This window comes from Dreissena polymorpha, chromosome 11, assembly GCF_020536995.1.
Source record: "Dreissena polymorpha isolate Duluth1 chromosome 11, UMN_Dpol_1.0, whole genome shotgun sequence".
In the NCBI taxonomy this organism is placed as follows: Eukaryota; Metazoa; Mollusca; class Bivalvia; order Myida; family Dreissenidae; genus Dreissena; species Dreissena polymorpha.
The window spans coordinates 76,983,766-76,999,045 of NC_068365.1; the positions used below are offsets into that span (position 1 = coordinate 76,983,766).

At 34.4% G+C, this 15,280-nt stretch overlaps 1 protein-coding gene across 2 annotated transcripts in view; it reads right to left on the bottom strand.

The window, feature by feature from the left end:
* The window catches only part of LOC127850432 (corticotropin-releasing factor-binding protein-like), a 32,470-nt gene extending 17,863 nt beyond the window's left edge, over positions 1-14,607 (bottom strand). For both annotated transcript variants that reach the window (XM_052383465.1, XM_052383464.1), the window contains exon 1: positions 14,239-14,607. In XM_052383465.1, coding sequence (XP_052239425.1) covers positions 14,239-14,334 — 96 coding nt within the window. In that variant the 5' untranslated portion in view covers positions 14,335-14,607. The remainder of the gene's footprint in view (positions 1-14,238) is intronic.
* Between the last annotated feature and the right edge of the window lie 673 nt (positions 14,608-15,280).

The window sequence follows — 15,280 nt, forward strand, 5'->3', positions numbered from 1 at the left end:
TGAAAAAACAACAACATTGAATATGACCCCCAAGACGATTGATCTAAAGTACAGCTCACGACTGGAAGTATCATATGAGTCGCGTTCTGAGAAAACTGGGCTTAACGCATGTGCGTAAAGTATCATTCCAGATTAGCCTGTGAAGTGCGCAAAGGCTAATCAGGGACGACACTTTCCGCCTTAACTGGATTTTCGTGTAGAAGAGACTTCCTTTAAACGAAAAATGCCATACAAGCGGAAAGTGTCGTCCCTGATTAGCCTGTGCGGACTGCACAGGCTAATCTGTGATGAAACTTTACGCACATGCATTAAGTCCCGTTTTCTCAGAACGCGTATCAAATACTTGAAGCATGTTTTGCGTGACAGAAGGCCGCCCTTGCTGCGAGTCAATTAATGTCATAGACACTGTTGATGTCACGTCATCATTTGATTTGTCTGCAACTTAATGTTCGTAAAAAACATCCTATAATATGTTAGACGTCATCACTTAATAAATGAGTATAAGGTATTCTGTATTCAACCCTAAAACAAAAACAAATTGCACTTCAAGTCAGAGCAAAGAGTTCTCAATTGAAGAACAATAATTGTTTAAGTCACATGAATTGCGGGGATAAATTATGAAAAATAGACGTAAACAATTGAGTTGAATATTTTTTCATTTTTATTAATTTTGAATTGTTATGCTGGCAATTAATGGCCATATTTCAGTCCTATATACTAACAATTATCTCTATTGCAATACATTTATATAGATAAATGCAGATAAATATGGATAAATATACATGTTCTAACTTTAAAGTATATATTTAAATGTCATATTGAAGTTATGCAAGTAATTATAGTATCGATAGCTGTCCCGCAGTTAGCTCCTTATGTGAAATATAAAACATGCAATCAACAGACAAGGGATTGTTAACGTACCATATCAAGTCACTTCAACAGACGAGGGATTGTTAACGTACCATATCAAGTCACTACAACAGACGAGGGATTGTTAACGTACCATATCAAGTCACTTCAACAGACGAGGGATTGTTAACGTACCATATCTAGTCACTTCAACAGACGAGAGATTGTTAACGTACCGTATCAAGTCACTACAACAGACGAGGGATTGTTAACGTACCATATCAAGTCACTTCAATCGACGAGGGATTGTTAACGTACCATATCAAGTCACTACAACAGACGAGGGATTGTTAACGTACCATATCAAGTCACTTCAACAGACAAGGGATTGTTAACGTACCATATCAAGTCACTTCAACAGACGAGGGATTGTTAACGTACCATATCAAGTCACTACAACAGACGAGGGATTGTTTACGTACCATATCAAGTCACTTCAATCGACGAGGGATTGTTAAGGTACCATATCAAGTCACTTCAACAGACGAGGGATTGTTAACGTACCATATCAAGTCACTTCAACAGACGAGGGATTGTTAACGTACCATATCAAGTCACTTCAACAGACGAGGGATTGTTAACGTACCATATCAAGTCACTTCAACAGACGAGGGATTGTTAACGTACCATATCAAGTCACTTCAACAGACGAGGGATTGTTAACGTACCATATCAAGTCACTTCAACAGACGAGGGATTGTTAACGTACCATATCAAGTCACTTCAACAGACGAGGGATTGTTAACGTACCATATCAAGTCACTTCAACAGACGAGGGATTGTTAACGTACCATATCAAGTCACTACAACAGACGAGGGATTGTTAACGTACCATATCAAGTCACTTCAATCGCATTTGTATTACGTCTGGGACAGTCGACCTTGTTTTGTAAGGATGTGTTACGTTTTAATGTTTTACCAAAATTACAATTTTAACAAAATGTGTTTGTGAAACACTATATCCCCCATATATTCGACATTTGACCTTGAAGGATGACCTTGACATTGACCTTTCAACACTCAAAATGTGCAGCTCTATGAGATACACATGCATGCTAAATATCAATTTGCTATCTTTAATATTGCAAAAGTTATGGCCAATTTTAAAAATTGACGCAAACCAACAAACCAACAAACCATCAAACAAACAGACAGGTCAAAAACAATATGTCCCCCAGTATAGAACTATTCAAGAATTTCGACGTAGTCACATTGTTTCCCAATACGTGCTTATCATGGCGTTATTTGGCATCTAGCCAGATCTTTGATTAATAAAAATTTGGACTATTAGCATCAACGGCGTAATTAAACCTTGTCAACACGAAAATGTATCGATGTAATGATTATTGCTTTTCTGACATATGGAACATGCATGATTTTGATGAAAACATATCAGTTTTCGGACGATAAATTGTGGTTTGTTCTGCTATCGCTTTTTTCTAAAACAAGACTATATATGATAAGAGCAAATTCTTAATAACGCATTAATATTGTGGTGTTATTACACATTAAAATCGCATCAATATAAAATGGACCGCTCTGCTTCGTTTATTTATAATATTTATGCCTTTGTGGTTCACTGGTCCCGATATATGGTAATTGGTACAGGAAGTACATAAAAAGTATGAATGATGTTTTCCTGAACTGTAGAAGGCGCTCTTAATTTTAATAAAGTCATTAAAAACTTACAGTCATGGCAAAGTATATTCTACGGATATTCAGAAACTGCACACGATACGTCTGCTAAGACTAATAAGTGTTAAACTTTCATTTGCAGATTTAACCCTATCAAACATAGGCGTAACGATTCAATCCCGACAATGTTTATATAGCAAGTTTAATCAATCAACAACCTTTATATTGTGTTGCGACTGTAACGTGTCTCAAATTAATATCATTAAATCAAGGCTTAGATTAGGTAAATCATACATTTAAATTCTATATAATAATATGTACAAATCTACTGTTGCAATAGTTATAATACAGAAATCTACTGTTGCAATAGATATGATGCAAATAATATGTGAGTTTTTAAGAAACACTAACTGGTTAGTAAAGCACTAAAAGTTTGCAGCCCTGAACATCTTAGACAATGACTTCGACACCATTAACAATAACATCAAGAGTGTCCTACTGTCATCGGCCGATAAAGTGCTTGGGAGAGAGAGAATGAAGAACAAGCCATCGGTGACGACCGACATCATAGACCTATTTGACAAAACAAGAGATTTAATGCATGAGAAGTACACCAGCCTGGCCTCTAGGGCAAATTATCAGAAAGCGAACAGGGATGTAAGGAAGAAGCTGAAAGAGGCCAAGGAGAATGGTTTTAGGAACAGTGTATCATCATCGACAAAGAGATGACAGACGGCAGAATTAAGAAGGCCTACAGCATCCTCAAGGCCCTCACAAAGACCAGTCAGCCCAAGGCCAGTGTTATATCAAGACGCTGACGAGAATTTTCTTACCGAGTGTGTCGCAGTCCTTAATAGATGGGTTGAATACTGCAGTGACCTCTACAACTATCCGCTTCAACCCAGCCCAGAAGCGGACGAGAAGTCCGCCCATTCTTAAGGCAGAGATGGATGAGGCAGTGCGTAGTCTTAAGGCAGGAAAATGTCCAGGAGTGGACAACGTTCCTTCCTTCTGAGCTGATTAAGCACAGAGGAGAGGCAACGACTGTAGCATTTACGACATTATGCCAACAGATCTGGGAGGAGAGCCCAAGGAGTGGACCCAGTATATGGTCATACCCCTAGCTAAAAAGGCAACCTCAAGTTGTGCGAGAATTACCGCACCATCAGTCAAATATGCCCTTCCTAGCAAAATCATGTTACGCAGTATCCTTAATTAAATGAAAAGTAAGGCCGAGGAACTACTGGCCGAAGAGCAGGCTGGATTCAGAGCTGGACAATGAACAGTGAAACAGATCTTCAACTGAAGAATCATAAGTGAGAAACACCTGCTTCATCAACATAACCTCTTCCACAACGTTATTGACTTCGAGTAAGCTTTCGACCGCGTGTGGCATCATGGCCTATGCTATGTAATGAGAGGATTTAACGTTGACGAGAGGCTGGTTCAAGTCATGGAAGAAGGGTACATCTTCAAAAATGTCTGCTCCTTCCCGTCCTGTTCAACTTTTCCTTAAGAAGATAATGCAGGAGACTCTCCATCACAACTACATCTCTATCTTCATCGGTGGAAGACCCATCTCCAACTTGAGATTCGCTGATGATATTGACCTCATGGGTGGCACCAGCAGTGAACTTCAATATCTCACCCACAGACTCTATGAAAGAGCAAGAGCATATGGGATGGAGGTCAGCATTGTAAAGTCGAGGCCGTCAGAAGAAAAGCTGGATGGATAATGTAAAATAATTAAAATCCCTTCCCATGGATGAATTACTCTCAGCATCATACACCATACCAAACTGGAGGATGATTTCTGTATCGTCGTTCCTCATTTACCCCTAACGGCAAAACCGGTAAATGGATTGATGATGAGTAAAGGACAAATAGTGTTTCTAAAGTCATGAATATTGAGTGTATATATCACTTTGATTGTCATTCATGTTTTAAACTTCGTAAAGATTTGACGTTATACAACTACCGTTTAGCACCATTTCCAATAGATATTGCCAGCATCATGGAAGGGTGAACAAAACGTTAATGTAACAAGAATGTATAAATTTATATATTCGGGGAAATATGTTTTCTGCCGCTTTGTGTTTTTAACAAGTGATCTGTCTTGTTACCGATACAAGTCATGTATCGTATTCCAATTAGAAGTCTCTCCGGCGGGACAAAGAACGTTACGATGGCGTATCCGTTCAAGTATTTAGTGTAAGGCAAAAACGGTCTGACAATCGGCCAGTGAATTGACTCCAATCAATTCATTCACTAACAATAATTCCAATCCTAAACAATTTACACAATAGTCCACGTCATCACATTTAAAGCATTGCTGTGCGTTGCTCTTTTATGTTTTAGTGCCAGTATTTCTTCGGAAATTGAATACAAATGAGATTCGATTGGTTAACAACCACTGTGAACAATAGCTGTTTGTCTGGACAACATCAAGTGACGTCATAATGTGCCTTTTTTTATATGAGCGTTCTGTAAAGACATTAAGCACTCAATGGCCCGTCGTTTTTCAAGTACTACGGATTATTTTTTATCTGTTAATAGGGCCAGTCCTAAGCAATTAAACATCAATACCCGACAGACATGAATATCGTGTATCACGTATTGAAACCTTAAACTAATGGCATTTTACAAGTTGGAATGGTAATTGATTTGAATAGCATTTGCGTACGGAACATTGGTCGATATAAACTGCCTTTTTAAAAGACACAAAACGATGTCATTAGAATGAAATCAACGGCAAGGCCCCAAAGGTATTTCCATATTCAGGGCGATGCTATTGTGTCCTCAAACCGGAAAAAAATATTATACAAATTCAATCCAATAAAAAGACCAGTAGCTTGGAATGTATTAAAAAGGAATGCAAAAGTAATATTCAGACATGCAACAAAATACCAATTACCAATAATGAAAAACAAAAAATACAAAAAATGACGTCTCAAAAATAGAAAGATATCAATCGAACTTCATAAACTAGTCAATAACTTGTAACCATATTTATCGATTATAAGTTTAAAATGGTGTGTTACTAACATGTCGTTTAAAATACGTTACTATGTTTGAAAGTCTGAATTTTCCAGAGATAGCGCCTTAGATTTGTCTGTTTCATGCGGGTTCCATTCCCGGAGAAGTCATTGGTAATATGTAGTGCATCTTCCTCATACAAGCGATCAAGAAACTGAGCTTCTAAGTCGAAGCGAAGAGCCATGTAAATTCGTCGGTCTGGTTTATGGATGTAGAATTTGTAATTTCTTTGCAATGCGTTTTTTTTTTCTCCATTTAAAACTATTTTATTGGAATTTCAGTAACCCAACGATAGCAATTAACTTCATATTTAGAATTTACCACTCTTATCAATACGCAACTCGCAAAACCTGCAGTGTAATAATTACTTCCAGACTCTCGTGTCCTATAAAAACAAAAGTTACGTCCATGATCCATTTTTATTGCATTGAGTGTTTGATTGTCATATTCGTTTTATTCGTTTTCTACTTGTAAAGTGTATTGTTCAATGGCCTTTATACGCTTATTTTAAATTTGCAGTTTGTACGCACACCGGAATGTACTAATTGCATTATGTACAGCATAGTTTACTTAAATGTAGTTTTATAATTTTTGTATGATTTCATTTTTATCAATAATATTGAACTTATGATGTAAATGAAGGGTTCATCTCTGTTGTTGGTAACTAAAATTTAAGCTAATATATATGTATATTTATATGTAAGAGATACGAGTTAGAATTTGACCTTTCAACTCATAAACAAAACAAAAACAAGATACAAAACAAAACATATATGCAGATTAATACGAGTGTATAAATAAGCACCGACATCTGAATCGGAAAAGAAAAACAAGTAAGTTACTGAACATGTTAATAATCCAACCGCAAATGTGGATCAAAAAAGGGGAAAAGGAAACTGCATAAAATTCTATTCAAGCCATCCGATTGTTTTTATATTAATGCAAGTGACCAAAATGCTTCAACAAGGCAGTGCAATAAATAAAATACAGCATTGAACATACGGTCATTTAAACTGGGGTGTTAATTATGCCTCTTACAACAATCATTTTCCTACATTACTTTGCCAGAACATTCATATAACTTGTTCATGCATTTTCAATCCTTACATGTATGGCATGGTAACATCGACCAAACCAGCCGCATTAAAAAGCTACTACGAAATTGCTCTAATCGTTTAAAGGCTGTATTGGAATCTTAAAGTGATATTATGGGCATTTTTCACTGTTGAATTGAGCTGAAAAGAATTAACAGTTCAAAAGAGTTAGTTAAAATGTGGTTACTGACCAATTATCTGCAACTCATCTTGCTACCAGTTGTTTATAAAAATAGATTTTATATTCGATATCTTACGTGACCTACCCAGTCCTCTAAGCCGAAATGATCCGTAAAACAAAAGTGTGTCTTTGTGTCGTATAAACGAATCTGCACTAAAACTAAATTTAAGTTCACATCGTACATGCATGATCAGTCGTCAAACGATAGTACGGTTGATATTCAAATGCATTATTTTTCTCTTTCCGGGATATTGTTTGAGTATGTTGATTCTGCGTTAACAAATATAAGTGTATATGAAGTGAAAACACCAAAAATAAAGAACGGTTGCGATAGACACCTATAAACTGTTAGATGCCCATAATATCACTTTAACGACTCTAACTTTTTCATAAAATGATATATTTTAAACGGAAATTTGAATGGTCTCATTAAGTTAGTGTCTATTTTTCTCATTATTTAGTTAAAACCTATTTTATTAGTTATACTTGACCTTATAATGCAGACAATCTTTGAAATCTTTAATATCATTTGAATAATTTCAAATCATCTTCCGAAATGATGGGACTTTTATTTGAACAATACTCAACCAGACTTTTATAACTTATTAAGCCCGCAATTGATCGTTAGTATCGCCCACGACTGGACTTTATTTTATCTTTAAGTATCAATAACTTGATGCATTTATTGCGTAACAGACGGTCGACCTTGCTGCGAGGCGATTACAAATATTAACACTGTTGATAACCTTTAAACGGGATTTGATTTGTTTGCATCTTTATTTGCGTAAAAAGACAAAATCCTATAAAATATAAGACGTCACCACTTAATAAATGTGTACATGCCATAGCTTTATAGAGTAAAGTATCTTGTACTGAATTGAACCCTTAAACCAACACAAAGTGCACTTCAAAGTAAAGATCGCGCAAGACTATACAACTTGTTTAAGTCACACGTAATATGGTGCGTAAATTCCAAATAAATTAAATATGCTCTAACACTGAATTTGAACATTATTCATTTATATTCATTTAAATATTTTTAATAAATTCATATATTTAAATCGTTTAAACGGACAATTTTTAGAACCAATTTATTGATTGATTTGTAAATAACATATTTAAATATTGTAATCAGAAACCAAAGGCATTATAATGCAAAGTTGGTAATGGATCCGAGTGTTCAAGAAATCCGGCCTAGTCACATTTTTTCCTAATAAAAGTTATAAAACGTCACTTGGATATTAGACACATTTTTAATTTATATCTCAAACAATATATTTCGATTAACAATTCAACTATCAGCGTTAAATACGTAAGTTGTAATTGCCATCAGAACAATGGTCATATATTATCTGACAAAGGAAGATTTCATAGTACATGTTTAATAATGCGGACGTTTTTTTTTTAAAGATATAAGTTATAACACATATTTCTAAAAGCACAATGACAGACTATAAGGATTGATTATAATGTCGTATGCGTATATTGGTGTTAGTTCTATAAACGTCGCAGCAGCAAAATGGGGCGTAATCTGCTTCGTCTATTTCAGTTATATATGCCCTTTATATACTTGTGGTTCACTGGTCCGGATATATGGAAATGGGTACAGGAAGAAAATTAACAGTCTAAATGATGTTTTATGAAAGTGCTGTTAATTCTAATTATAACAATTCTAACGAATGGTTATAACAAGGTATACTCCACATGTATACATAAACTGTACACGGCACGTCTAAATATGTTTTAAATGTTTAATGGGTAGATTTTAACATTATCAAACAAAGGACTGAATATAAAAATCACGAATTTTATTATACTCCCAGACGTTCTGGGTAAGAATGTTGTCCATACAACACACGGCAATATTAAGAGCACATCGCGAAGATAAACATAATTTATGCGGGCTTGAACCGGTCAAAGCAAAGCAGGTATTCACAATCTCTATATTCACCTGCTCAATAAAACGATTTGACTTTACGCTGTAAAATTGCTGCGATCGTACATTGACAACCGACTTTGTATTGCTTATCTACCAAGCTTTACGGCCGACTTATACGTTACACTAACATATATTCGCATTTAATAAGTACAATCATTAGATCGGATATGTGTGCTTATTTACAGCTAATATTATCTCTCGTCGGCTATGTGACATCACGCGTATTCCTGCTCTGGCATAGACCGGACAAATTAATTTTGTCCCGAGTGAATTATAGCGTTCATTATTGCGTCTTAAAGAGGTTACAGAAAACCATGTAGTGGCGTTAATACATCAAAACACGCAAAGCTATACAGAGAACATAAAAGCGTCATTTACAGATATATTAATGGTCGTATATCCACAAAAACGGGGAACGCTTTTTGACGCTGCTAAAAGTAAAATATTTAGTGCAGAAACACACAATATAAAGAATACGTGTGATTCTTTGTGACATCGCGTGATTATTTCTGAATGCGAACATCCTTAAATAAATAAGTATTGCAACTGCATTTTTTCTTACTAGGATATTTTTGATAGACATAAAGTGACTTCAGTCGTCCGAAAACGGTTTTACACCAAATGCGCCATAATAATTGCAGTCCAGTTTGCGCATCCTCGCAGTCTTGTAAGTAGCTGACATGCCAGCTCACAAAGCCTCGGAACACTGTGTGGCTTTATAGCGGACAGGAAAGGTCCTGACAAGACTGCGCGATTGAGAAGACAGGTTTGTAGCTACGTTGGCCGCATAAGACATAAGACCCATTCTTGCATTAATTGGCTTAATTTAAATATTGATTAAATGTTTCTATTGTCCGTATCGTATAATTCTATATTGTTGTAACTTTATCTACTGTCCACATATTGTTTAGTTGTGTCCACATACTGTTTAATTGTTTTAATTGCATTTAAACATTTTAACATTTAAAAGCTCTCCTTGGACGATGTATAAATGATAAGCAAGAAATGGATCAAAGGTATTAAACAAATCTTATACTGTGATGAACGCATAGTTATACCCGAGCCTGAAAAAAACTTATTTTGTGTGATATTTCTGTCGAAGTAAAGTATATCAAACACAGACCAAGGGATTGTTATCACGAGATGCAATGTTGTATTATTTTCTAGTTGTCGTTGTCAGGACTCATTTGTAACCTTGCATGAAAGTCGATGGCCGTAGACTTGGTGATTTTGCACTGATGACATGTCACGAGTAAATGTCCACTTTTATCGCACGTATGGATTAGTACATCATGTCACATGTCAATGTTGATTATGTGTATTGAGACACACGTTCAAAAATGTTTATATGATCAATAAGTAACTTGGCGATTTATATATGCAGAAAGCGTTCAGTAAGAAAGGCAGCGAAAATGTATTTGCAAATAAGAAAGGACTGTTAATTCTAAAGAAAGAACTGTAAATTCTAAAATACAATAAAGTTTCTAAATATATTGTTTGCAAATACATGGGAAGTGGGAAGGTCAAAAAATCCATCTTTTTTCGAAACAAGTATTCAAAAACGTGTATTTAGTAAACGGTGACATATTCATTTTGTTTAACCATCAAAAATTACGATTGACCATGGAATGACGTTTTAAAGCCACTAATATAGCATCAAAAGCCAGCGAAAACAATTTATGCTGACGTACATGATAAACGAGGAGGAACGTACCCATACCAATGTAAATTAAGCAATTTTTTAACATTATAATCGTTAAAAATCAGCTTAAATCAGATGCCAAAAAGTATTGAACATCGATGACGTAAATGTCTATTGTGTGAACAAATACTGTAACGATGACGAAATCGTTCAAACAATAAGCATTTAACAAACACGGCCTCATATATTGGCCAGTGTACTGACTCAAAGCAATTCTACCCAACCCTAACTACGTCATCATATTTCACGTTTTGTTTGCATTTTTTATCTTGAATGTTTAAAGTGTCATTATTTTATCAGATATTGAGTGCCATTATTTTTCGATTGACAAACAACCGTCATAAACAACAGCTATTTGTCTGACCTCCATACTCGTGACGTCATCATGTTCCTTTGTGAATTATAATAGCGTTCTGTATAGCCATTCAGGACTAAATGGTCCGTTGTTTTTGTAGAACTACGGACGATGTTTGCTGGTTAAAAGAGCCCATCCTAAGCAATTGAACATCAATGCGAGACAGACATGATTATCGTGTATCACATGTTGAAACCTTATACTAATGGCATTGTACAATTTGAATAGAACCGTAATTGATTCTAATAGCAATTGCGTACGCACCAGTGGGCGAAATTAAAGGCTTTTTTAAAATATACCAAATGGTGTCTTAAGAATCAATATATCAGCAACGCTAAATTGATACTATAGTTTCCCTATTCACGTCGATGATATTGTGTCCTCAAACCGGAAAAAATAGAATAGAAATGCAAACCCTTTGCATTTACTAGACTTGGTTCCAAAAAGTATATATTTCGAATTGAGAATGATCAAGATTTGGTTATTGTAGTGATATATATGACTTGACGATATGCTATCTATCAATACGCTACAAATAAAGAATCCTTATTTTTCAGCGGTTTATGCCATGGTTCTTACAGTTTGTATGGGCGATAACAAAGATATTAAGTACCTCAATGTTCAAAGAAAAGCTGTTAATAATCAAAGCGTCGAATAGTTCTAGATGCAATACATACTGAAAACGATTCATTGCCTTGCGGTCATTTAATTTTGTCTTCGTTCTGTTTGCCTTAATGTTAAAAGAACGAATATTCTTAAACCAGATTTGCTCTATTTCCATTTCTACTTTGATTGAATTTCTTCGGGTTCTGTAAAGCTGACAATGTTCCAATTTCAATATGCTTTTTCGACATAAAAGGCGCGGTTTTGTTTATGCGTCCAAACGGTAAATATTGTTATTCTGTTAATTACTATTATAATTATTATTATAATAATAATAATAATTATTATTATTATTATTATTATTATTATTATTATTATTATTATTATTACTTAATAATCGGAAGTAGCCCCTCTATAATGTATTGCGTTTAGTGGTCGAATGTTAAAATTATCGCTTTAAATAATAGTGCAATAAACACTTTTGCGTTTTGATATTCCCCTTCTTGTATGCGATATATACTATGCAAACTAAACATTTCGTTCTGATTTGATAGATGTTGATCCAATCCAATTGACCACAACAATATAATTGCATTCATTGTTTTCATGTATAAGCAAAAACATAGCTTCTAACTATGCCACGGACTCGAGCGCGTTTTAATAAGCCGTAAGCTTTCGACGAAATAGAGCTAAAAACATAGGTTTAACGTATAAATATATAATATTATTAAGAGTTCTTCTCTTTGACGATTTGGTCAGCTGGAATGGAGTCCTTTCTAACGCGACATTTTAAACATAATTCTTAACACGTGATTGTTTAAGAAATAATATTTTTCTATCATGGTTTGTTGTCGAATAACCCACAGTAAGGAGTATAGATGCGTAGGAATTAAATCACGAGTGCGAAGCACGAGTGATTTGATAACACGCATCTATACAACTTATTGTGGGTTATTCGACAACAAACCATCATAGAAAAATATTATTTCGATTCTAACACGATTCTGATTGATTTGGTTCAAGCTTTAGGACGTGAACTATATTTTTCAATACTCCGCCCTTCTTAGTACTTAGTTCACTATTTAGTGACGTCAATGAATTGTACAAACATATGACGTCATTTTCATTCATAAATATTTTGCAAATGACGTCACTTTCATTGAAAACAACAATCGTAAAAACTTAATGACGTCACGTTTATTGATGCTACTGAAAAGCTGACATGCTATAAATGTTTTCTGAATTACGTTTCCTAACAAATAACCTTCTTTGTAGACATGGTTATGTCACTAATCACCAAATATACAATTTATTGTTTCATTACATTTATATACATGCTGCATTTATTACATTTCTTTCAGAGCGGGTTTTAGCACGTGCATTTTACTGCAATATTTTCTTTATTTATTCGGAACTATTTTCGAAACATTAAGCTCCGCCCATAAGTTATTGCAGAATAACCCACACTTGATTTCCTTCTTTGTCAATAGAAAACAAGTCGCTTGCCGTGTTAGAATTATATACAAACAACGCAGAACAATCACGTTATTTCAAAATAAACGTACGAAAAAAGCCAATGTTTGGGAAAAGAACTATCAAATAAATAGCTTCTTTAATTTGAGCTAGTGATATATAACACAAATCTGCAACAAATCTTCTAATCGATGAACGAATTGATAATTTTGTTTTAAACATGTTTTCATTTGCTTTCGTACTTCTTTCGTGATTTAATTCATACTCGTAGTAAAGATATGTCTAAAATTGAACTAAACATTGAAATTATGTTTACCTCCATTTCGTACAACTACCTTTCACAACCAAATATAATGTATGGCGATTTTTTACGCAGATAAAAAACAATAACTTACTAACTAAATTAATAATATATTGATAGAAGCGTGCACAACAAGAAAAAAAGATATTTTATAATAAGAAAATGATATAACTTGTTCAGTAGTTATGAAAAGATGTCATGTATTGTCAATTATTAATTTAACAAATGCTGTTTATATATTCAAAACTTCTCAAGTGGTTGTGAAAATAGACATAAGAAGTCACGTGTTGGCAAATACTCTGCACGGTGTGGAGTGGGATGCCCTCCACCCACACACGCTTATTGACGAGGTAAATAAACTGTTAAAAAATGGAAAAAATGATATAAATAACTCTTATATATTTCTCTCATTAATAACACCCATATTTTGAAAACATCTGTGTGCGATTTCAGCAAAACAAATGTTGAATACGAACGCAAGTATAATTTATTTTCCTGGTATGCTATAATTATGCTCTTGGTATCTGTGTATAAAATTTAAGCGTTCAAGATCACAAAATCCTCTATATTAGTGCATTTAAAATAAAATTATTAGGTCCATATACGTACTGGAAACATCAATATGCATAAAAGCAACTGGTCCAAAGAAATAAATACAAACTTTTTATAGTGAATTATATAACAAAGTCAAACAGACACATTCTTATGTATGTACGTTGTATGTTGTTACTTTACTCGTTTTGCACAATGACATTTAGACCCATGTGAAATATGCAAATGCGTGTACATAACTCACATCGGCTCTTTTATCTTTGCGTGTACCATAATACACAAATTTGCACGACTGCCTTTACGACTGTATAATAATAAAACACCTTGGAGATGCCTGAAAAGGGTACATTCCTACGTTAAATCACATATTAATCCTATTAAATGTAAATGTAAGTCTTAACATACAATTTTACATCTATTTTTATAAGATAAGTCACTATGATCAAATTTGCACCTACCTGTAATGGCAGCTTCGACAAAGATGTTGTCAGAGGCGAGGTTGACACCACAACCATGTGCAAGCATCCAATAAATATCGCGCAGATTTGATTCATGTTAGCTATTATTTTACCTTAACGTTCAACGAGAGGAATTTAAATTAATTTTAAATAATTCAGCTTCTTCTTCCCTGGATTTCAGTCTTAAATAAAAATGCCCTGTTGTCCAACTTATCGTCCTAAATCGAAAGCCAACTTAATTGTGCTAAATAATATGCTTTGACAATTCGATTTCAATGAAAGTACGGAAAAGTCTGATTGTATTTGAAGTTGAGAAGAAACGGTTCGTTTGAAATAACTTGGCGCAATTTGTATTGTCGTAAATTCCAATACTTGTTTCTCTGCGACAGACTAATTTATTTTATAGATACGCCTGCTTTTCGCATAGCCTTGGGGACTGTTCTGATTGGTCAAAATATCAATCTTGTTTTGCTTCTTTTCTTGGTAAAAATCTGCATAAACACTAGCATTCTGTTTACGCAAACCATCCATTTGTTTTGGATCTGTTGTCATCGACCCACAAAATTGTTACATCGACCATATTTTTAACAGCATGTATATGATTTGATTTCCGTTCTAGATTTTTTCACAGACTGCCTGAAATATAGTGAGCGCCCTTTTTGAAGGCGTGAGAAAAGCATATAACCATATTTTCATAACTAAAAGGAAGCAATAGCTGTATTGTTCATGCTTTTTATTTGACTTTGATTATTAAGTCTTAAAAAATTTAGGTACACATTACCGTCGCACATTTATATGATTTGTATTACTTTGAACAAGCCAAGGGTCAACGATTTATATTCAAATAGCAAACCGGTATCAGGATAACTAAAAATTTAATTAAGTTTTTATTTGGATGTATAATTTAATTACATTTTTCTATGCCGATTCATGAAAATGCTCATGTGGGTAATGGCCCTATTCCACTACGAAAACAAGACCGCGATTCGCTACGATTTCTCACATTTATCGGGAAGACTCGTGAAGTCTGCGATTCAGTTAC